Raw genomic sequence first — 24663 nt, 5'->3', positions numbered from 1 at the left:
TATTTTTTTAATGAGTGCTGCCAGGCTCACCACCACCCCACCACAAACTAACCCCCCACTCCAGATGGCACGTCTGCCTGAGTGTGTGTGTGTGCTGACAAAGTGTCCTTGAGCAACACAAGCTCAACACTCCTATCTGTTCAGTACCAACATTAATCAAATGCTGTGGACTAAGCTTATCACGTTCAAAAACATGGAAGCGAGTGACGTACCTCGACATAAAGGCATCTTCCCGGTCCAAGTGCCGTCGTTCTTGCAGACTCTGTGCTCGGAGCCCCCCGCCAGGAAGAAGCCATGCTGACAGCTGTACACCAGGGTGTAGCCAAAACCAGGCAGATCCATTCCCACCACGTCCACATGGAGCAGGCTCTCTGGCTGCTTACAGGCGTGGGCTGCAGGGCGGACAGGGGGATTCATTCAGTTTGACCGGGACAGGCAGTTAGGATTGGTGGGTGATGAGTTGAAGGGATTTCTGTTTCTTACGTATGCACTCGGGTTGTGTCCCGCTCCATGTCAGATCAGGGTGGCAGGTTCTGGAGGAGGAGCCCTGAATCAAATGACCTGGCTGGCACAGGAAGGATACCACACTGCCCACCTGTACAGGAGGGGAGAGAAAGAGTCTGAGTTATTACAAAGGTAATTTATTTGGTCGAGGGCAGTTATTGCTATAGAGGAATAATGTTTTAGTAACAAATACCAAATTTGGAAATACAAATCCATTCAGTTATCCGTTTCTGAGGGTCATAAGGGGACTCTGGCCAATCCCAGCTGACATTGGGCGAGAGGAGGGGCACACCCAGGTCGATGGCACATCACAGGACTGACCATTAACACCATTAACACTGACATTCACACACACAAACACCTAAGACTCTCCTATCAACCTACAGTAATCGTTGTCTGCAAGTTTTTGGACTTTTTGTTGAAACATGAAAAATGCACGCAGAAACACCACATCCAAACTGAGATTCAAACCAGCAGCCTTATTGCTGTGAGCTGACAGGGCTAACCTTTAGCAAAATTATTATTACAATAGACATAATGTGTCTGTTCCTCTTTTTTTTATCTATGGCCTTGCAAGAGATACAGAGGCAGAAGTGTTGAAGTTGCAAACACATGTAGCAGAAATTGTTAAAAATAAAAAATGAACAATATTTGGGACTTAGTGTTATAGACACTGATGATCATAATCTCAATCAAATTGGCTCTTTTCAAAGAAGATGCTTATATGGTAATCAAGAGCAATTGTAATCATTGTTGCTGGTGTAATCATTTTCCATCTTAACTCAGGCTGTTAGGAAATCCTTGCTAACTTGCTAATACCCACAGTCCTCATTATGTGCAAACTAGTATGAGGTGTCAACAACAGCGTTTTCCTGTGAGTGAATGTCTGTGGTTTGTCGCCATGACACATAACCACCACCACAAATCGACACATGGTAACTGGCTACTCACTTGATTTGTCCCAGTCGGAGCTGAAGCTCAATAAGAGCTCTAAACCTTAAATTTCTTTTTTGTACATTTTGTTCTCTCATCTTCAACAGTGGAATAAAAAGAAAGGAAGATGAGACTAAATGAATGGTTAAAGCAACCTAGAGCTCTTTTAGTGTCCACATGGCACATGGGGATCATATCGAGATTCACATTGAGGAGGTTTAAGTGACAGTCATGTGGGGTCCCGTGGCCTCAGGCTTCAATATGTTGACCGTGTAATCACAACTTTTCCAATCTGTGTCCAGCTGAGTACCTCTGAGGCTTTTATCACCCTGCTCTCCTGTCTGCTCTACACTGCTACTCAAATAAAGGCAACTTGGATTGAGTAGTTCTCTTCCCAATATGATAATTACATATTTGAACAATAAAATTATAAAAAATCCAACATTTCCAGAGGCCAAGCTGACATCATTCAAATGCTGTGTTTGATTTTACCAACAATCCAAAAGCAAAATATTTTACTTCTGTCTTTCCCCCTCTCTGTATTAGGATTTCCAGTGAAGGTCTTAGTTAGTTCATCTACTCGGGAAGCAGGACTGCCTTAGAGGTCGTGAATCGGATCAGATACGTTACCTTGAAACCATATGTCCGGTTTAAGGAGCCGTAGCGTGGTGTCCCCGGGTTATCACAGCTGGTTTTGGTCGGTTCTGCAGAAGAAAACGGGACGAGAGCGTCAGTACCTGAGCACAAATTCTCAAAAGAGAGAGATATGTATTAACAGGAGCATCACAAGTCCTCTGTCAGCTCTCCTCTCCTCTCCTGTGTTGTCATGGTAACAGCGGGGCATGTACCGCGGCGGGACAGCAGGTGGCAGTAGCGCTTTGTCGGAAAACGAAGCAGGGCCAACTCTGAGAGTGCGAGTCGGACTAGGAGTGTGTGTGAGAGAGAGAGAGAGAGAGCGAGAGAGAGAGAGTGTGGCAGGGTCATCAGCATGTGGAGCACATCCTGACGCAGGGCTCGATTCAATACAGCTTCCGAAATGACAGATCCACTCTCTGACCCCCCCCCCCCCCACACACACACACACACCGACAACCCTCTCCCTCCCTCACTCCCTCCCTTTCTAACTGCTCCCTTCCTCTCGCTTTCTATGTTCCCATGTCACCGTATCTCTCCCCCGCCGCCACTGCCGCCGCCACCGCCATCGCACCCCCTCCCACCTCGTCTGTCTTATTTAAAGAGCAGGCTGCTCCGGCTCAGGACTCATTCTGCTTCCGTCTCATAGTAAAACACATCACAAACTAACATGCAGCAGCAATTACACACTAATAAAACACCCACACGCGCACAAAGCAGAACACTCAACCATCAATTCCAACTTCATTGCTAGGCTAGATCCACCTCTTCCTCAGAAGCCAAAGATTAAGTCTTTACATCAATGGTGTGCGACTTCAGAGGGGTGCCTTTTCTATTTTTGGATTATCTATTTCACAGGAACCATCGGACTTTACAACAGCTGTAAAAAAGTACCGGATTCACGATGCATAGAGTGCAGCACGGGAACCCCAAAAAAAGTCAAGTGGCCGTTCACATCACGAAAGCTCTCGGGTTTATTACCATTCATCGCCACACCTGAGCACCTGCTCGGCATCAGACATGCGGAGTGGTGCTCCGAGCGTCTCCCGTTGCCGTGGATTGACCCAGTGGGACCATTTTGTAATGTGTGCTGAATATCCTTCCTCATTTTCTCCTTAATCCCCAGATAGCGGCGGCTTGTTTGAAGTTGGTGGTGGATTCCCGTGTCTGGCAGCCTTTTGCTAACCACTGTAAATTACAGTGTGTGCTGCTGTTGTCTCACACATGAGCACTTGCACATCCCTAATGAGGGCTTTTTCAGACGTAACTGTTCTAATGCACAATGTTTTGGAGCTGTTGGCTAAATGTGCCACGGATTTACTGTGCAGCCTTCCTCTCGAAGGAATGGATTAAACTCTCAACTCATGGTTTTTCACATTCTTCCAAATATTCAGAGAAAGAAAGCATCACACAAAGGGCAAGGTCGTACATCCGCGAATACCGAGGCGATTCACGCACCATCGCTTGATGAATGTGAGCAGCAGGAACCTATCGTGTGGTTTGTGGCCTGTAATTGATAGACATTCCATTTACTCCGGTTCAATGCCGTTCCCCAGCGAGGTGGCTTCTCTTTTGTGAGGCAGTTTCTAATTTTCATCGCCGACATCAAAAAGTGTAACAGCAATAAAAAATACAGCCATGACCGCCAAGTGGGGTCAACCACGTAAACGCCGTTGCGATTGGTTGAAGCTTGTGACGCCTGCGGTCAGAGTTAACCAAAGTTGAATAGTTGAAGCCAATATTTGACTTGCTCCCTAGCTGGCACAAAGTGGAGGAACCAACCCGTCAGATGATTAACCAAGCTGGACCTGAACCCGACACTCTGAGGAGGAGGTTTTGCCCGATAACAGCCACATAGCAGTGTATAAAATCAAGCAGTGGAAAGCCAAGCAAATTTGACCGAACCCGACCTGAACTCAAATATCATCTCAAATTTTGGTCGGAACCCAGACAGGTATCCACCCATAAACTTTTGGAACTTTGCTCTAAGTAAAGCTCATCCCCACGGCCTAGATCCGAATGCACAGCTCAATGGCCAATTTTGGATAATGCTAAACGTCCACATTATTGGGAACACCTGTACACCGGCTTCATGCAATTGTCCAATTTAGCCAATCATGCAGATTCAGGTCAGGAGCTTCGGCTAATGTTCACATCAATCATCAGAATTGGGGAAAATGTGAATTCTGACTACCGGTGCCAGATGGGCTGGTCTATGTTCCGATGCTGCCGATCTCCGGGGTTTTCTCACACAACAACAGTCTCTGGCAAGAATTCGGAGAGGTGCACGAGGAATATACAGCTCCAGTACCGAAGACCAGTATTTACAACCGAGCTGAGCAGAAAAGCCTCTCGCACAGCACAACGTGTCAAAGCTCAAGGCAGATGGTTCTACTACAGCAGAGGACCATGTCGGATCCCACTCCTGTCAGCCAGAATCAGAAATCTGAGGCCTCGGGGGGGCACAGGCTCACCAGAAGTGGACAGTTGAGGACTGGAGAACGTAGCCTTGTCAGAGGGGGTCTTGATTTCTGCCTGGGCACGCAGATGGTAGGGTCAGAATTTGGCATCAACAGCATGAGTACATGAACTGAACCTGCCTTGTGTCACGAGTCCAGTCTGCTGGTTATGGTGGTTTGAAAGCTGGAGGGGTGGGGGGGACGTTTTCTTGGCACACTTTGAGTCCCTTAATACCAATCAATCACTGCTTGTCACGGCTTATCTGAGGGTTGCTGCAGACTGTGTGAATCTCTTTTTATCCAGTTTGCCTCTTTCAAATTGGACTTGAGTGGCCTACCATACCAATCTGAACGAATAAAAAAGCCTTGGTGAAGTGGAGATGGGCTGCATGAATGTGCTGCTGACAAATCGGCAGGAACAACGTGACACAGTCATGTCTACATACACAAGAATCTCATCTTGTCGAATCAATTGAGGCTGTTTCGAGAGCTAAACGAGGCTGAACCCAGTTTTACTACGTTGCTGCTAATAAAGTGCTCGGTGAGTGCACAAACCGCAATTTGCAAAATGAGATAAGTTCCTCTTGCGCGACTTTTTTGTGTGTGTGCGCAGGATTCGCTCCTAAAAAACAAACGCCACACTTCCATCGACTCTCGCTTGAACCTGGTACGACCGAACAAAACAACAAAACGTCTGCAGTTTGTTGGAGACGGTCATTTGTGAGATGGCACGCTGCCGTTTTTTTCTGATCTGTGTGTAAGTAGTCCTCGGGCCACTGACATGCTTTTAGTGGGAAAGGAAACGCAGCCATTGTACAAGTGGAAAGTGACATAACTGTATCTCGGTGTGTATCCAGGGTAACAGTGAAACCAAGTCAACACTCAACATTCCACAGTTCAATGAAAAAGCAATCAGCAGCTTCAGCTAAGTTTGGAATCTTCGTTCACATTGTTGAGAATATATAGAAAAAAAACCTTTCCCAAGGAGGTTACTTTTTCAACCCTATTCATTTGTTTGTTTGTTCATTTCTTTCTCAGCAGGATTACGTAAAGACGACACCAAGATGCAAGGATAAATGTTACATTTCCTTTACAAAATGAAACAGGTGTTTTTCACCAATTTCCCAGCTAATAATTCATGGTTGTAAAAAAATTTGACATTTCCATGGTTCTAATATCTGTAAATTTGTGCAATTTCTGTGGCTTGATTGAATGTAAGGGGACTGTTGGACCTTTGTGGAGGTATGGCCTCTACTGAGTGACATTCTTATTGGTAAGATACTTATTTTAACAAGAGCCGCTCCAATTGGCCGTCTCGCCAAAGCTACGCCCCCAACAACACACAAGCGCGAAGGTGACTTTTCTGTGACTTGCTGCTTTTTTTAATAACAATATTCTGTAGAATGAGCCTCCAGTCACTATTCATCATTAGATTATTCCAATAAGTCTATGCAACTTCAGCTTTAACACCACAGCAGTCACTCTTCAGTGGAACCCTTGAGTAAACTAAGATGTGGCTGACAGCTCCGTAATGATGGGTCATTAATTGAGATGCTCATCAGATCAGACACCGGTCCGGGCTCAACAGTGAGCCAGCATTAACTAAATAATGTGCTTCATAGGTTACACACAGAAACATTCACAACAAACCAAATACAATAAATCCAAAGAAAATCTATGTAGAGTGATGGGAAAACCTTAACTCGTTAATATTATACTTTGATATCTTAGAAAGAAGATGAATCTTAATTTATCTCCTGAGAAATCTCCATGTAAAGTCTGAGGGCTTGAGTGGAGGAACCATCACCTCCTTTCAGTTTGAACCCAGACTTTGAAGTGGTCGACACAGAGCCCTGCCTGAGGATACCGGGCTGTGCTCCGGCTCGTGTGGGGTTGAATGATTGATGATAACGTCAGGAACTATTAAAAAGTAATCAGTAAAATCTTCAATCAATTTTTGGTGGAGGTTAAAAGCCTCTGTACCGGGTTCTGAATAAGTTGAGAGAGTAAGTTGACCGGGATAAAACAGGGGAACTTTCTTTACTACTAAATTTTAGTAATTTTTTAATTCATCATTCATTGCGCGTTCAGATTCATGATCTTGTTTACTAAAGCTGTCACTTTTTGTTCGGAATTGGAACATACATTCGAATGTGTGCGTGAACATTTCATATTCAAACTGTAATGACAGTCACACTTTCTGAAGGAATTTACCTTCTGATCCAGTAGAGGTAGCTAAATTCAAGCTTGACCTATTGGCTATTTGAATATATTTGAACAAATTGATTCAAATCAAATTGATTCAAATCAAATTTATTTGACGTAGATTTTTGGAAAAGTGAAAACCCTCCTGTTTTCTTGTTCTTTCAAATCAATAACTATTTAAATGGTAACTATTTTAAATGGTTGCCGACTGTGAGCTATGATCTTTTGACAAAAGTTATTTTGCGGCCACTTGCATTTGGGCAACATTTCCCATTTTAAAACTTTGTTCTCTTTTGTTGAATGAAAAACTAAGATTGTTCCAAAAAGTTTGAGGTAATCAAAAAGACGGATAGTTCTGGTTTCGGCATCCAAAGATTTCCAATGAAACCCTGCTGCACCAAGACCAAAAGTAATTTCCAATACGAGTTCTAGCGTGAGATTGAGTGATCACATGAATATGAAGAATGAGTCGACCCAAAAGTGGTTTCTGTCGGCCAGCATGAGCCAAGGTTTAAATGTTCTTAGAAGAAAAAGAATAATATACCATAATCAGATTTCCCATTGGTTCAATGCAAACCGAATGACCAAGAGAGTCAAAGGAAGAACTCCCAAACAAATTTTGGATGACATTTTTCGATTTGTTTAATAGCCTCCTTTTTTTAACTGTTTCTGGAGTGAAGGTAAATGAATAAAGTTACCGATACAGCGCGGCTGCGTCCCGCTCCAGGCGCCGTCACTTTCACAAAGTCTGGTTGCAGTGCCGACCAGAATGAGGGGCGGAGCGCAGGTGAAGGACACTTCTGATTGATAGATGAAACTCCGACCCTCTCTGAAGCCACCGACTAGAGTTCCTGGGTCACCGCAAAACTTGGCTGTACAGGGACACACGCACACACACACAAACACACACACACACACACACACACACACACACACACACACACACACACACACACAGATCCAAATCAGTATGCGGTGCCAGGTACTCAGTGACAAATGTTAATATTGCCTCCAAATATGATTTATGTTTGATAACGTATAATAGCATACAATGGGAGTGTGAGTGTGTGTGTGTGTGTGTGTGTGTGAGTGTGTGTCTGTGTGTGTTTGTGTGTGTGTGCGCATACGTAAGCACTGTGGCAGCATGCCGCTCCAGGTGCCGTTGGCCACGCAGGTGAGGACAGCTGGGAATGAGAGCTCATATCCAGGCGAGCAACTGTAACTCACACTGCTGCCCCATTCAAAGTCACTGCCCTGCAGTACCCCGTTACTGATGGCAGGGGGAGCCAGGCAGGTCACCGCTGGGGGGGCGAGAGAGGGAGTTAGGAGAGAGAGAGAGTGTGAAAAAAAGAAGCATCTATCCAACAACTGCAGGTGATGATGTTTTGTAAAATTTGATGTAATGGTTTAAGTTGGAGTTCAGTTATGAATAAAGTAGTTGTAACTGATAGATAGATAGATGGATAGATGGATAGATGGATAGATGGATAGATGGATAGATGGATAGATGGATAGATGGATAGATAGATGTTTTGTTGAGTCACTCACCTGTACATATCGGCATGTTCCCACTCCATGTGCTGTTTTGGGTGCACGTCCTCAATGCCGATCCGTCCTCCTCCATCCTGTATCCCGGTTGGCACTGGAAGGAAATATTCTGAGCAATCGTGAAGTCCTCTCCGTATCGGAGGCCGTTCGCTGGCACACCGGGATCCCCACAGTTTATCACTACGCACAGAGAGGTCGGAGGGGAAGAGATGGAGAGGAGATTAAGATTATACTCAAACTATGGCACAAGATATTTGGAACTCCTGCATGTGTGTCCTAAAATAATAAAGACAGCGGATCAGTGAAGGAGCCAGAAGCAAAGGGATGGTCTGGTGGAGAAGTACTAAAAGACTCTAAATGATTAATCAGGGGACCAACTGATAAATAAACAGATACAGATTGTATACGGATTAAGTCTATAACTGATCTCAAAGTTACTTTGATTCAAGGTATGACCTGAGTAGAAATGCATATTCCTCAATTACGTAATCCTAAATTCCTGATATGTGTCAGTTTCATTTTAGGCAGGCATTGACCTTTGAAAAAGTTATACACTTCCATCTCTGCAATAACAAATATTGTTTTATTTTATCATTTTGAAAAAGTTAAATTTTGGGAGCAGTTTATCTCCCATATGGGTTCGACCTGTATGATCTTCATGATCTTTTATGGGCTTCACTTGCATGAATGAAACAACAGTGATATTAAAAATGCTTGACGTTGTCCTGGGGCTCTTTTAAGAAGCATTAGGATTCCCTTGACTGTGCTTATGAGGCGCTGTCCTTCATCGTCTAATAGGAAGTTTAAACGCTTTTAAACCCACCACAGATACTGTCATGCCTGCTAATAGATGTAGCGTAATCTACTGTAAAAGCCATTTCCTTTAAGTCAGGGATTCTTATAAACTTTTTTCCTTCTTTCCAGGTCCATATATTTCAGAATTTTTGGTTTCTCAGCATTTCTCCCTCTTTGTCCCGTCCTGCCGGCTATTTTAAAACTTATCTCTCCGCGAAGTTTATTAAAGACAAAAATGAAAACGTTAAAAGAATATTGGAAGTCTCCGCAGATGGGGTTCCAAGACAGGTGGAGTTCACCCGGGGGAGGTAAAGTTAAAATCGTCCTTCCACAGCATGTCAATCGAAGGCACTGCTGTAGATTTCACTAGCAGCTGTTGAATTTTTCTTTAAAGGCATGTAAAACAAGCAAGATTTCTTAGTCTGTGTAGCATGATTAACACTAAGCTTTGGCTGCGTTTCATACAGCACCAGAGCGTGGTGTACTTTATGGTTAATTGCTCTTGGGAATTTCTTCCTACAGAGTTCGAAAAGCAAATTATCTAAAGTAAACAATGATCAGGGTTATTCATGAAGCCAGGGGGATGAAGATTTCAGGCTGATTCCATTACTCAGACCCTATACTGTCGCAGGGTAATTTAACGCAGGGCATAAACCAGGGTCGCAAAAGGCTCGACAGGAAACCTTACAATCACGTTTAGTGATGTTTATGGGGTTGCAGGCCTGACGTCATTGCAAAGCGAAGAATTTAATACTCTGGTTAAGTGATACATAAAGCTGACAGTCGGCCCTTGGGCTTCCAAGTCACCTCATGAGTTCACACGGAAAATAATAAGGACACAAGAAACATATTGATACAAATTTCGCGCCATCAAATGTTAAATGATCCGTAAATCGATGTATCGGCCTGTAAGCCGTCGGTCAACACACAGCAGGTGACTTACTGGTGCAGTTGGGTTGTATTCCCGACCAGGTCCCGTTGGCCTGACACTGCCTGGTGGTGGCGCCATTGAGCAGGTAGCCGTCCATGCAGGAGTAGATGACGGAGTGAGAAAACGTTGTTCCGTCCAAGCGAAACACTCTGCCATTACTGGGAGTGCCAGGGTTACCACACTGGACAGCTGGGGGGGAGAGAAAAGGAGAGAATGAGAGAGGGGAAGCCACGTGCATGTCAATGAGTTTCAGCTCTATGACTTTACTTGTTTAAGTGGAAGTGCACGTGCATCCCTGGATCTATTACTGGGGGTCACTGTCGGGGTGCTGTGGTTTAGGAAGGTTTATGTAAAATATCATGATCTCCCTACGTTTACAGAAGGGCTGCGTGCCAGACCAGGTCCCGTTGGGGAAGCACATCCTCTCCAAAGAGCCAATCAGATCGTAGCCCTCCGAGCAGCTGAAGTAGACCTTGGAACGGATCCTGAAATCCGTCTGTTCCCGTGAACCCTGGGAGGGGATGCCGGGATCGCCACAGGAACCAGCTGTGTCGCCTGCGGAGAGAGAGACAAGACGACGGCGTTAGGTCACCGACTTTAAAACTAGAATCATCACAAAAACATAAGGTGCTTAGAATAACCAGCTCTCGTGTCTTTTACTGATTTTCATTAATTTCACAACCTACTTATTCTTGGCTCAAATGTAAGATTTTGAAACTGCTAATGGTGCTTTCATTCATTCATGTTTACAAATGTGCAAAGCTTATAAGGGTATCTGAACATGTTTTCTGCATACCATTTATAGTTATTGTATTTTTCATCATTGGAAAACTGGTGGGTGTGAGTGGGCGTGGGAGAGTTTTATTCCGATAATAAACCTTAAATTGATAAATTTCCAAATCTAAAAATAGAAGAGGGAAAAATAGAAAAAAAAATAACATTTATTACATAAAATATTAAATTGACCAAGAATACTGACGAGACTCGACCTTGATTATTTGTTGGCTTTGTGTTGTTGTTCAACCAAAGTCCAAGATAATCAAAAGGACTCATTCCAAAACCATCTAGACATAAAATCCTGACACTAGTCGTGAGGTTTTGTATTTCGAACTACAATTCAACGTCTGTGTGATGTTAAAAGTTTTTACTCCATCGATTTTCTGCTGGTACATTGACCTCTGGTGGCAGCTGGGTTGAGCCAGCACTGCTAAGTGAACTCAGCTGGGGAGTATGTATATTAAATGTCTATTAATTACATACTATGGCACCGGAGTATGTAATGGCAGCTTACGAGTTTTACTGGACCTCACATATGTTGGTGACAAGGGGCTTATGCTTGACTTAAGAATTTGTGTGTGTGTGTGTGTGTGTGTGTGTGTGTAAGAGAGAGAGTTTCGCTCTGCCCTTGTAGAGTCGCTTGGTCAGCAAATTCTGCCTGACAGACAAAGCATGCTCCTGGGAACACACACACACTTTCACACACACTTTCACACACACTGTCACACACACTGTTACACCAATGCACCAGCTTGAACAAATCTGCTGCTACGCATACATTTTGTTCACTATTACCTATTTTGTTAAAGGTCTAGAATTTGCACTGGCTTCTAAGTGCATACATGTAAAGTCTCAACCTGAATAATGCATTCTGAATAGCGAGCAGAAAATGGAGTGAACATCTTTTACCATTTTTACAGTAAGTTTAAATGTGTTAACACCTTTTACAGCCACAATGGAAAACAAATTCTAAGGTGCTCACAAAACGCTTTGGGTGATAATTACCTACATACGAATTTCCCCGATGTATCGTTTATGTTTCTGTGATATTTTTCCCTCATACGTTTGACAAACAACCTATTCTCACATTGCCTCTGTTTGTACTTTACTGCAAATATCCAGAGGCCTGGTGCTAAATCGAGCATACACACGTAGCCGACAACGACACGTAATGACATAACATCTTTTCTGTAAAGCCTCAGGATTTCCGACAGTGTCTCTCAGATGTAAATGAATGAGCCGCTGTCGTTATTTGTCTTTAAAAGCTCAGAAATGTGAGGAAACCATCTATGACAAGATGAATGATTTTCTTTGGAAAATGTGAGAATTGATTGAAAAGACGCTACATAACTCCGGGTGAAAACACAAACACACGCACACACCTTCAGAGGCACGACTACACCTCCCACACAACTCCCACAGGACACTCACAAACATAGATCCACAGTCACCATGTGGCCTCCGGGATATCAGGTCTCAACAGGGTGCACAACCAATCTACCTGATGTCACTGGTTCACGCCTCTGTGTGTGTTTGTGTGTGTGTGTCTCTGTGCGTATATGTGTGTGTGAGACTCCACGGGAGAAAGTGTTGTGAAAACTAATCTCTGTTGTTTCCCTCAGGTGACTTTGGAACAACCACTAATCGGTCACACACATTCATCCGAGGGCACACACTCACACAGAGATACACACACACACACACACACACACACACTAGCATCTATCCTATAGAAAGATTTGGCTGTAGTCTGGGTTTGGATGAATTTGTGTGTTACAGCGCTGGAGCTCCTGCCTGCAAAAGTCCTCATAACGCCGGACAAGAAAAATGACTCGACGATAAAATTCGCACTCGTCTGATCCAAGGACTTTCTACTGTAGGAAGTTATGTAGAGACCCTGAGATGACTGATTAAACAGTCTGGACATTATGTTCTTTCTTATAAAATATGTTTGTTAAAGTGAACTGGCAGTGGACTAACTTTAAAATTTCAGAAAAAAATAAATAGTCTCCTTCACATTTTGTCCCTCGCCTTTCAGGTGACAGCAATACAGCCAGTACCCATTTAACTACTAGTCAGATCATTTATTACTGATGTATATATCATCCACAAAACCATCTTGCTTTTGTAGAACTTAAACCTGTTTATTACTAGGGATTGGTTTGAGGTGGAACTTTTCTTGCCTCTTGGGGAACAACACAAGCTGCTTTCTCTTGAATCCAGTCCTAGAGCTTCTTATTTTATATTAAATCTCATATATGACATATATCTATAAATCGTTAGTCTCACTGGATTTGTACCCTTTAGTTTTCAAGGCTGCGCTGTCGTTGTGTTTATTTATTTAGCTTTTAACATGGTTGAAAACCAATGTCGTTCAATGCATAGGCCTGACAAAGGAAAACTTTACAATACAGAAACTGCTTTTGAGGCTCAGGCTCTTGGATAGAAAGGTGTCAAGTAATCCAAGGCTCACAGTCCCGGACTACACAGTGATACTGAATACAGGAGTACACTGGAATACAAGTACAATCCCAAACCATTCATCTTGTTAAATCTCTCTTAGTGTGGAAAACCTGTAAAAAAGTGGCCCCAGACTGTATACTTATACATTTAGAGTACATAATATATTAATGATTCATGAAATACAAGTGTGGTAACTCATCACATGAGAAACCATTTGTCTATTGCCGGTGATGGAGCAGAACTGCAGCGCTTGCACCGCTGCCACAGACACAACCCTGATCTCTGCAGGGCTCTGGCACGGACCTGCAGAGATCAGGTAAAAAACTGTGAGCCGCTGCTTCTTAAACTATTACCCTCCGTTCACCCTGCTTCTCCCCCCCGGGCGATTTTCTGTAAATAACAATGTGTTCTTAGTCAAACTCATCTGGAATCTGTTTTCAGTCAGTGGGTTATGTAAGTGGCAGCTGGGAGCCTCTTATTCTGGAGAGCCACAATCATGCACCCAGCCAGCCAAATGAGAAGAGCATAACTAAGATGGATTGTCTGTGCATCAAGGACGGTGAGGTGGCTCACTGACTGGAGAGAATCTGGCTGAATAAGTGTGGATATATGGAAATATAGTCAATCCAGCAGGGAGGAAAGCAAAGCAGTTTACAGGGACATCACAGCGGTGAATCTACAGTAACACAATATCATCTGTAAATCCACACACAGCTGCTGTGAGAGAAAATGGAGAGGACGCTTTCTGCTGAGGTTATATTTTCATCTGCTCTTGTTTATTAGTTAGAAGCTAAAACTACTCAACCGATTTCCATGAAATGTTGTGGAGGCCTGGAGCCTCCTGGAGAAACCCATTCAATTTCAAGACACATAAAAATCCGGGGGTGGATCACGGAACAAATTTTGAAGTTTCTTTAACATTTAATGTTTTTAAACATTTTCATTCATTTCTCAGATAATAACTCATGGATCTTGATGAAAAAAAAAATGAAGAGTTCATAGGACGGATATTTAATGAGTGTGTGCAATTTGGTCCAAATAAAAATATGTATTTAATGATTTTAAATGTGGATTCATGAAGGGACTGGTATAGGTATTTGCTCTACTACCTGTTTGACAGTGTTATGCTAACTACATCCACCGGTCACTTCTCTTACTCTTCCTTTCATACACATGCTTGCTGGTCACTTTCTGAAGAAGAAACTGCGAGAACTGTCTGTTAAAGGAGGCTCGCAAAGAAAACATGGTCCATTACCAGAGTAGAGTTTCACCTGCTTCAAGAGGACGTCATGCTCCGCAGCTCCTTTAACAGACAGATAATGATATAATATCTTTTAATGTGCAACCTTTCCTCTCTCTGACCAACCATCCCTCCCATTACCGAGCGTAAAACGGTGAAGACATGAATGAAGTGCTCCACACTCCGTTGAGTCTATCCATCTCGTCCTCTGATTGCGTGGAGTTTTAAAGTTGGTATATTCAATGTATTCAATGAGGTTAAGATGGTTACCGGAGCAGAAGGGCATGGGGGCACTCCACATCCCACTGAGCTGACACGTCCTGGATGACTCTCCTTTCAGCTGCCTCCCGCCCAGACAGGAGTATCGAACCGTTGAACCGAATGTAAACTTCTCTCCGTTGAGCACGCCGTTGGGTGGAGAGCCGGGATGGCCGCAATCTACGACTAGAGACCCAGAGAGAGAGAGAGAGTGATGAAGGAGGAGTACACACACATACAGTGCTCCTCTTGACCCAACACAGCTTAATGAAAAGAGCTGCAGAGATCAATGTCAAGAGCTAAAGACTCAGATTCAGAAGCAGGACGATGCCTGTAGGATTAGGAGAGAAGAACAGAGCAGAGAAAGAAACAGTGCTTGCTAAAATGTGCGCCTCTCTTGGAAATAAGACAACATAGGACTAGAGTTACTGGTATGCCTCTGCTAACCAGTCCAGTTTCAATCTGAATGCCCTTTCTCACCCATATGAGGTCACCGTGATCTTAACCCTGACCTCTGGGATCTAATCAGTTAATGTTTGAGTCTAAGTGACAACTTGTCAAACTTTAAAGAAATTCCCTAATGAGATCATCCCTTGAGAGATCATGCTCAAAATGGCGAAAGCTTGTTTTGTAGAGTCACAGTGACCTTGACCTTTGACCCTTTACCATCTTAATCTACTCACTTCATCTGTGAGTCTAAGTGAAACAATTTTTACAAATTTGAAATGAGTCACTCAAGGTGTTCTTGAGAAGTGGTGAGTTGTTTTCACTGAGGCATAAAAAACGAATTCATGTCAGAATATTTCTTGCATAATCTGCTCGTCCCACAGATCGTGGGGTAAAAAGGTGTAAATAAGGCTCATACTAACCGATACATTCGGGGAGGGGTTTGTCCCACTGTCCCGTAGGTTGACAGCTCAACACAGGCGACCCGAACAGGTAATACCCCGGGTTGCAGTCGTAGAACACCACGGTGCCGAAGGTGAAGTTGCCGTGCTCTATTTTACTCTGTCGAATGGAGTTGGCCGGGATGCCTGGATCAGAGCAGTTGACCACTATACACAGAGAGACACAAGCATGGAGACACACACACAGACAGAGGAGAGAAGCACAAAGAGAAAGAGACAGATATAGAGACGTATGTGTTATTTGGTAGGAACCAGAGAGGACCATTTCTCTTCCCCCTCCATCTTTCCCCAGTGTTTTGCACTGGGATTAGAGCTCGGTAGAAATAATAGAGGGCGTAACTATGAATATGTGGTTAAAGTGGATGAAATGATGAGGTTGGATGTTTAATGAGGTAAATATGGCGGCGGAAGGATACAGCAGCGATGCAGTGTAATGACCGGATGTGATTATGCTGCATTTTTACCCAATTCATTGTCACTTTATTCTGCAAAACATCGATGTAGAAATACAAGAAAAGCTTGTGGCTGGGATTATTAGAGAAAAACGATTTGAGCTTGGAGCCAGGATCATGTTTTAAGGTTGTTAAATATTAAATGTACCTCAAAGCTCTATTGAATAAAACAAAGAAGACACATTTTAAAAGAAATGTTAACTTTTCCATCTTGGCCATTAAAGGGTTTCAGGGTTTTGATGGCAGAGTTGTTTACACTGAATAAAGTTATGGATAAAACTGAGGTGAAATGAAGTCGGGTTAAATAAGGATGGTTGTTGTGGGAGAGGGCAGAATGGGTAAATAAAGATAAGGGGCTGGTTTAAAAAGTGGAATTAAAGGTCAGGGATAAATAAGGTTAGGGGTGAATACACTTAACTTTTCTCCCCACCTTTACACGTTGGGGGCGGGTGGCTCCACTGGCGGTTAGCCTGGCACTGAGCGCGTGCAGGCCCCTCCATTTCATAACCCCGGTTGCAGATGAAGCTGACCCCGTCGTTGAGGTTGAAGCCGTTTCCCACCGTGCGACCATATATGGGACTTCCTGGATGGCCACAGCTGATCGCTGTAGGGAACAAAGTGTCAATCGTGGAGACAGGAACCTAAATAAAGATTTCTAATTGGATTCATTATATATTTGAGATTGTGCAATAACATATAAGCATGCCTCAAAAGAGAGGAGTAATAATGAATTCCATGACAAACAATGAGCAGGCAAGGTTTCTAATTATCTCAATACGTGACTTCTTTGTGCCATAGCCTTGTATACTGATAAGCTGAGCAGTCACTTGATTTAGTTGGCTGACATTTTGTGAAGGTTTCGCCACATGTTCTCAATAAATCCAATTTGTTCCGATTTCTCCTTGATGTCACAGCCTCAAAAAACACACGAGCTAAACCAGGCCTGTAAATCAGAGGCTGTGTCTAGAAAAAAAAGCACAGATTTGGACCAATTATCTTTGCCTTTTCCTTCGGCAATTCACATGGCTCATTACTTTGAAATATTAACATCTGCATTCGAATCCAGTGTCCTCTGTTGGTCATTGTGCGTAATTATTATTCTCTCTGTAAATTCGGTGCACTGGGGCCAGTTAGAAGTTTTGTACGTGTGCCTTGTCCTCATTGTGCTGTCGGCTCGTGTTTTGGATGCGTGCACAAACAGACAGTGTACGGCTACTGCCTGCCCCTCGCTCATCCGCTTCACAAACCCTGTGTTTCTTTAAGAGAACGAGAGGAGTCTGACCGGACTAAAAGTAGAAAATAGGAAGAACTATATGGGTAAAAAGAAGGAGGAGTAGACTCGAGAGGAGATGAGGGAGAAGAAGAAGAAGCCAGGGTCCTCTTGTCAGTTGATCAGTGAAAATCTGAAGTTTGTTTACACGCCTAAAATACAAATTTATCTGACACCGCCAGTGTGCCCTGCAGCTACACACACACACACACACACACACACACACACACTCGCACGCACACACACAGTCTCATCATCATTCTGTGTTTGTGTCTCTAAACAAGAGCCTCTCATCTCCATAATTACAGTATAATTTGGCTGTAAAATGATTTCCCTCAATAACTCCTGCATGAATAACCTCAATAAAAACAGCGAGCGCAGAATCGCTCCTCTCTCGCATACAGGGACGGATGCACGATCACAGCCACATAGAGCAGATGCATCCATTACCAGAACATAACTGCTTTTTTGGTTGTTGTTTTGTTTTTAGAAAACCTTCTACTCCAGAACTGTAGACACTGTGTCTCCCTGTCTGTCTTTCGAATATGGGACTTATTTTGTCTCTTTTGACGGAAGGCGTTTGTAATTGTCACGAGGTGTCACCCGTCGTTGCCACTCTAATTGTGCCCAGTTGCCGCCGAAAACATTTGGGGCGCTCGTAGCAAATCACCAATTTTAGAATATTTTCACGGTAGCCTGGACGCATAAGGACCTTCTGTTTTTATCCTCAAGCCTAGCTAGTTATCTCCTGCAGTCCTGTATATGAGTTGGTGTCAAACTGGGTCAACACAACACAGTACAGACCTTATGAATTTTTTTATCCTTCATTGCTTCACCTCCCACTTTCTAATTTGTTCTTTTCCAATCAAGCTACTTATCTAACACAACTGAACACTTACATACACATGAACACATCCAAACAATAACACACATGCAGCCACACAAACCCCAGAGGGTAAACTCCCATTAGTATTCTCTGAATTCTTATTTTTGCTATCACTGAACCACAACAAAGATATGACTGCAGGTGCTTTTTTTTAATGATGTTCTAGATCACATCTTATCCAGGGCTGCACTCCTGATTAAGTTATTTTCCAATCGGCTGAGTCCAACTTGTCCTGTTGCAAAGGACATTTCTGTCATAACCATCAATATGTTTTTATTCTATTTCCCCCACCTGAAATTTAAATATGCATTTCAAATCCTTTTAACTGGACTTGAAGGCCGTCTTTCTCAGTTACCGACACTATTTTCCTGTTTCGGTTGTTTATCTTGAGAATCCAATCAATCAGGACTTGTTGAATCCAAGTCGACTCATGAAAATGATCATATCCCAAAGTACATCTTAATTTGCCAAACAAAAGCTTTTCATTGGAGACGTACGACTTTGAGTCTTCAACTGCACAGGAAGATATAATATGTACAATCGAATAAAAGCGCTCTGCACTTCACTATAAAGCCTTTATATTCCAGCTGCCTCCATTTCAACCGACTCTGGAGTCTCGATTTGGTATCAAGCAAACTAGAATATTTTTAAAAAACCAAATTCGTTTGGCTGCTGATAGTGCGAAACATCTGCCTCCCTGCACACACACATAATGTAAAGAATTCAAAGGTAATTCTCCTCTATTGTTTTATGATTTCTTAGTTTCTTATTGCTAAACTACATGAAGATTGTGAGTGCTGGTGTTACCGTAACAAAGGCAACAAATGTTTTATATAAATATAACACGGAGAGAGACATGTCAGTGATTAAGAACAAATCAGTGTATGTGTGTGTGCATGTGTATGTATGTGTGTGTGTATGTGTGTATGAGTGTGTGTGTGTGTATGTGTGTATGAGTGTGTGTGTGTGTGTGTGTGTGTGTGTGTGTGTGTGTTTGTGTGTGTGTGTGTTAAGGATCATCTTGTTTCCAGTCGTATCATTTCGCCTTAGGAACAGGCTGCAGCCTAACTCATTGGTTGTCACGGAAACAGATATATGTAAGTTGAGAATCTTTAGTTTGGCGGAAGTAAGTGTGAGTGTGTGTGTGAGTTTGTGTGTGAGTGTGTGTGTGTGTGTGTGTGTGTGCTTTGCTCACATATGCAGACGGGCAGATGGCCAGACCACTGGTTGTCTTGGAGACAGATTCGAACCGATGAGCCTATTAGTCGGAAGCCGGGGAGACACTGATACACGACCGTGTCGCGGTAACCAAAGTTCTCCCCGATCACCTGACCGTTCACGATGCCTTCTGGGATTCCACAGTGGCCAGCTGGAAGAGAGACACAGACACAGGGGACAAGGGAAACTCAGAGTTTGACCCAGAAATGTTGTTTTTTGTTGGAAGAACAAACTTTCATTTTGGACTTCATTCATTGCTCATTTTCAGATCTTTAATTGTGATAGTTGCCCCTGATGCCACATTCAAAGTTGAGCTCTACAAGTGAAGGCACAGTCAGTCTTGTGTTTTCTTGTTCCTACGAGCCCCACACCTCGATGATGAAACATCACCTGGCTGCAAAACCTACCATTTATTTAGACGTAAACTTTTCTGTCTCTCGCAGCTTAAAAATAGGTTTTATTAAACATTTCCACAGTTGGTTATCAAAAGCGTCAAACTTTCAAATGACCGTCCTTGTGCATTTAAAATACTCCGTGTTTACCTAGTGACATCTCACCAAACAGGGATGTCGCTTCCCTATTGATCAGATTCAGTCCCACAGGTCTGACTGAAGCACAGTGTTCTCGTAACATTTCTTTAAAAAAGGACTCAGACAAAAAAACACTGCACACGTACATTTTCTGTTCTCAGAGTCGGGACGAGAGAGAGAGAGAGAGTATTGATTTCATTATTTACAGTAGATGAAAATCTGCGGTGTGTCCCTGGTGTCAGCAAATGCAATTCAAAGACAGTCAGCGATGGTTAGAGAGCGAGAGGAACAAAGGTTGCCTCATATCACCTGTCGTTTCAAATCGTCCTTTAGGTGTTGAGCAGAGGTGAAGGGCATTACTTTGGTAAGTCACATACTTTACCGCCTCGAGTGTGTTGTAGAATGTGGAACGAACACGCTTCACAGTAAAATGACAATCTACTATTCAAATAATAAAGTCAAGGAAATTTGTTTAAAGTGTGCTTTGGCTTGTTTGAGCAGGGAAATACGTTCCATGGTCTCAAATACTTTATCTTATGTAACATAACTCAGAAGCAGAGTTTGCTTCTGAACGACTATTTTTTTTAACATATTTTACATCCTTATTTACTTCTTTTAAGATTTCAGGAGTGTACGCGGGGTTGCTCACTGAATCTTGTACAAATCAGCTTTAATTTCTATGATGAGTGTAAACAACAAAACAAATGAAGCCAAATTTGATTTGAATAAACATTAATACTGTTCATTAGGACTGGATTGATTCAAGTTTTTTGACAGGATCATGCCTCCTCATCAGTCTGGGTTAAGTTACACTGAACTCTCTCTTTATAAATTGCAGCTCATATCCCTCCTTCCTCAGCCCTGTCAGGTATTCTGGGAAACGCTGTTTCTTCTGAGGCTTCGTGGAGAAGTGACAGCACCATGTCATAACATCTGCTACCTCTGGTTTGCACGCCGACAGAAGAAAGTAGCTGATTTCTCTCCCTGCCTCATATATACATGAGAAAAAAAAAGATTCAGAATGAATTTAATAGTAGCACAGGAGAAGGTTCCTGGTGATGGTGTTGGTGGTGAGGTGAACAAGGCCAGAGGGAAGCAGCTGTGCAGCCAGATGAGAGGTGTAGGGCAAAGACCTACTTTTGAGACCAGATCTCATTAGACGGACTCATAAAACCCCATGTTTCAACCCCCCCCCCCCCGTGTGTGTGAGTGTGTGTGTGTACTAATAAGTCCAGAGACTCCACACCATGTCTATTCTGCACGTTTGACTACATTTCCAGTTCCAGTAGTTACACACCTAAACATCTGGTTTCCGTTCCACTCCAGAGCCCAGAGGACAGGCACTCTCTGACGGCCGAGCCCACCAGCATGAAACCAGCATCGCAGGTAAAGATGGCCGTGGCGCCGAATGAGGTCTGAGTGCCGATCTTCTTCCCGCTGGGCGGGGATGGCAGCTCGCCGCAGGAGATAACTGAGACACACAGGCAGAGGCAGAAAATGAGCATGAACACTCCAATGGATTCTTTGAATAACATCATATATATAAATATCTATATAATATATTATATATTGTACATTCATAATCCAAATGTAAGAGAATTAAAGTTAAACCTTAAGGCGACTCTTTCAGGTGATCAGATGAAATCTAATCAGTAGAAATTCAATTATCATTTAACACACCTCTACACAGCTTTAGAATAACAGAACATTTCTTAAAAAAATGCTTTTCCAGCCAACCTGTTTTGGCCCTTAATTATTAATACAAATATATTCTTATTCCGGACTCTTATCTGTTATTCAAACTGTTTATAAATGACAATGGTAACATCAGGCTTCCGGAGGTTAGTAATTTCTCCACTTCTTCACATGCTTGCAGACTTAAAACATTAACAAGAGCATAAAATTATATAAAAATAGGCAGAGGGCACTTTGATGGAAAAGTTTGAAAATACACACGTTTCCTTTTTCGGCAGAGAGTTAGAAAGGGATTGAATATTTAACCTTGATTATAACCGAGCTGAGATAATCAATGTTAGGGATATGGATATCCTCAGCAATAAGTACATAATCAGCAATATTATATACATGAAATGGCAACTGTGTAGTTATAATGGGGATGGAAATCTTTGAGCTAGATAAATAAGGCTTTAGGAAATGATTTGTGTTTCAACCTGGAGAATTTACAGTATATTCCATCAGCAATCAGGAAATCATGAAGACGAGCTGCACAGATGTTGACAGGTGGAGCTGTACTGTCGCCTGAGAATCTCTTCATGCTCACGTCTAACCTGATGTAGCTTCTCCTGACTTCTGCCTGACAATACGACGGGACAGTTTGCCCTCTGACCCTGTCTCCGTCCCTGTCACCGTCTCTGAGAACATCTGAGTGCATATTTCTACAGAGCTTCACTCAGTTGTTATCTATGCAACTATCTGCATCGACCTTGGTTGCCATGGCTACTGCAGATGATAAAAGGGGATTACGGTCCAACGCTGCAAACAAGTGGTGGAAGTGGGAAACCTCACTCTGACCTTTCCCTGTGTGCAGCGTCTCACTGAGTGAGAGAGAACAAATGAATAAGGCAGAACACACTGTTCCAAAGGAGAATAGTCGTACAAGAGAAAATAGATCAGAACATGATGATTTATTTGTCCTATATAAAAGTAAGTGAAGGGTCTGAACCGACAAACATGTCGCATTGTAATGGTTTGTACGCCTACGTGCTCAGATTTGCCATTCTAGTTCCTTCTCTGCCTCAGTCACTCACCCTGGCAGTGTGGTCTCTCGTTCCTCCAGCTCCACACGCCAGTGGGCAGGCACTGGATGTGGGCGGGGCCTAATCGGTAGTACCCCGGGTCGCAGGTGAACACGATTCGCGTCCTGTATTCATAGTGCGAGCCGTTGACGATCCTCCAGCGGCCGTGCTCCAGAGAGAACGACCCGATGCTGGGACATACCACCACTGCAGGGACGGAGGGGGGGGGGGGGGGAGGAAACAAAATTAGCTTACGTTTAAAAAAAAAGAAACACAATTTCCATCTTAAATAGTGTGAGAGCGTAAACAGCCGGCTCAGAGTGGGGCCAAGCCACTGTAAAATATCTCACAGATGCATAATAATGACTCAATTTAAATACTGATGCCTCCGCCATAAATGTCTACGACTCATAACGGGGATTGCTTACAAACGAGTAAATGCATCATAGTGAGTGGGACGTGATTATTTTATATATTTACCTCTGGTGAGGATGTTCGGGTTTTCGCACAGTTTGGTTTGTTTGTTCATTTGTTTGTTTGTCAGCAGGATTACGCAAACAAGCACACAACAAATTTCAATGAAACTTGGTTGAGGGACGGGTCGTAGGCCGAGAAAGAAAACCATTACATTTAGCTGCAGATCAGGATATTGTGTTTTTGGACATTTTGACTGATTTCCTAGGGAATAATTCATGAATCTTAATGAAAAACAAGAGGAAATCAAAATCTGGATCTAACATGTTAAGTAGCGGTTTCATTGTGGGTTAAATAAACTTTTTCAGCAGCTGTACGATGTTACATAGTACTAGAAACCTGTAACCACTCTGTGGCTGAGATAATGTGGATTCATTACAGAATCAGCACTTCATATGTATCTTCATGAGAACAGAATATGATTTGTTCGGTGCAGAATTTAACTGTTGGGCCTCGGCAGAGGAATGGGCCATTCTCGATCTCGTATGTGTTCAGTTCGTCCCAAATGTCTCAAACGATCATAGTTGGCATCGGTGATTGTTGATATTCTAGTGGTCCGACTGTTCCATGTGTTACTCACCAGAACACCGCGGTATCTTATTGTGGTTGCTCCACGTTCCGTCGGGCTGACAGATGGCCGACGTCAGCTCCTTGCTGGAGAGTCTGTACCCGTCGTTGCAGAAGTAGGAGACTCTCGTTCCGACGGAGTAGTCGGCCGTTAAAGTGCCGCCGTTCGTTGGAGACTTGGGCGCCCCGCACGAAACCGCTAGGAGGAGAACACGCAGCAGTTAAAAGAGGACGACATGAGAAAAGACAGTAGACACATCACGTCTGTCCCGGGAGGCAGATTCGATGGGTTTGAAATATCTCTGAAGAGTCAAAGCCACTGGATCTACTGTGTCTTTGCAAACTAATTTTACATATTCATTCATTGAATTGATCAAACTAAAAATATGCAATCAAGAGATGCTTGATCTCCAGCTCCAACCGGGTCTAACAAAACGTGCTTGACTCCGAACATACTGCTGCGCTGTGTTTTTAAATAGACCCGTCTTTTTTAGAGCAGCTGTGTAATTACAGGGTGTCGCCAATCTGCTGTTTGTTCTTCATTTGACTTTCTATCGGCTACAAGCTGCGTCCTCGCATGGAGATTTGCTGTGTGGGATTAGACATGAGCAGGTGTAACATGAAACGCCATCAGGTCTCTGCAGAGCTCAATGTAACACATTCTGAAAACACACACGCACAGAGACGGAAAGAAATCATTCATTCGTTTCATTTCATTTGTCGAAGGGATATGAATTCTATACGTTTATACCCTTTCTACAAAACAATGGTTCTGATATTTCACTGACTTGAATTTTCAAATATGTCGAAACTCTGGAATAAAAAAGAATAAATTGATACTTAGACGGGAATAAGG

The 24663-nt window shown here is 43.1% G+C and overlaps 1 protein-coding gene across 1 annotated transcript in view; it reads right to left on the bottom strand.

Annotated features, from left to right (window-relative positions):
• csmd3b (CUB and Sushi multiple domains 3b) overlaps window positions 1-24663 on the bottom strand; it is a 317162-nt gene that overhangs the window by 11208 nt on the left and 281291 nt on the right. The window contains exons 52-66 of the mRNA XM_062410450.1: window positions 23821-24006; window positions 22779-22973; window positions 21308-21481; window positions 19458-19631; window positions 16537-16710; window positions 15616-15801; window positions 14759-14932; window positions 10381-10563; window positions 10021-10197; window positions 8283-8462; window positions 7862-8035; window positions 7433-7606; window positions 2068-2141; window positions 484-595; window positions 213-392 (exon numbers count right to left, since the gene is read on the bottom strand). Of these exons, the coding sequence (XP_062266434.1) occupies window positions 213-392; window positions 484-595; window positions 2068-2141; window positions 7433-7606; window positions 7862-8035; window positions 8283-8462; window positions 10021-10197; window positions 10381-10563; window positions 14759-14932; window positions 15616-15801; window positions 16537-16710; window positions 19458-19631; window positions 21308-21481; window positions 22779-22973; window positions 23821-24006 (2517 nt within the window). The remainder of the gene's footprint in view (window positions 1-212; window positions 393-483; window positions 596-2067; window positions 2142-7432; window positions 7607-7861; window positions 8036-8282; window positions 8463-10020; window positions 10198-10380; window positions 10564-14758; window positions 14933-15615; window positions 15802-16536; window positions 16711-19457; window positions 19632-21307; window positions 21482-22778; window positions 22974-23820; window positions 24007-24663) is intronic.

Source organism: Platichthys flesus, chromosome 17, assembly GCF_949316205.1.
Source record: "Platichthys flesus chromosome 17, fPlaFle2.1, whole genome shotgun sequence".
In the NCBI taxonomy this organism is placed as follows: Eukaryota; Metazoa; Chordata; class Actinopteri; order Pleuronectiformes; family Pleuronectidae; genus Platichthys; species Platichthys flesus.
This window is presented reverse-complemented; position numbering and strand designations above follow the sequence as displayed.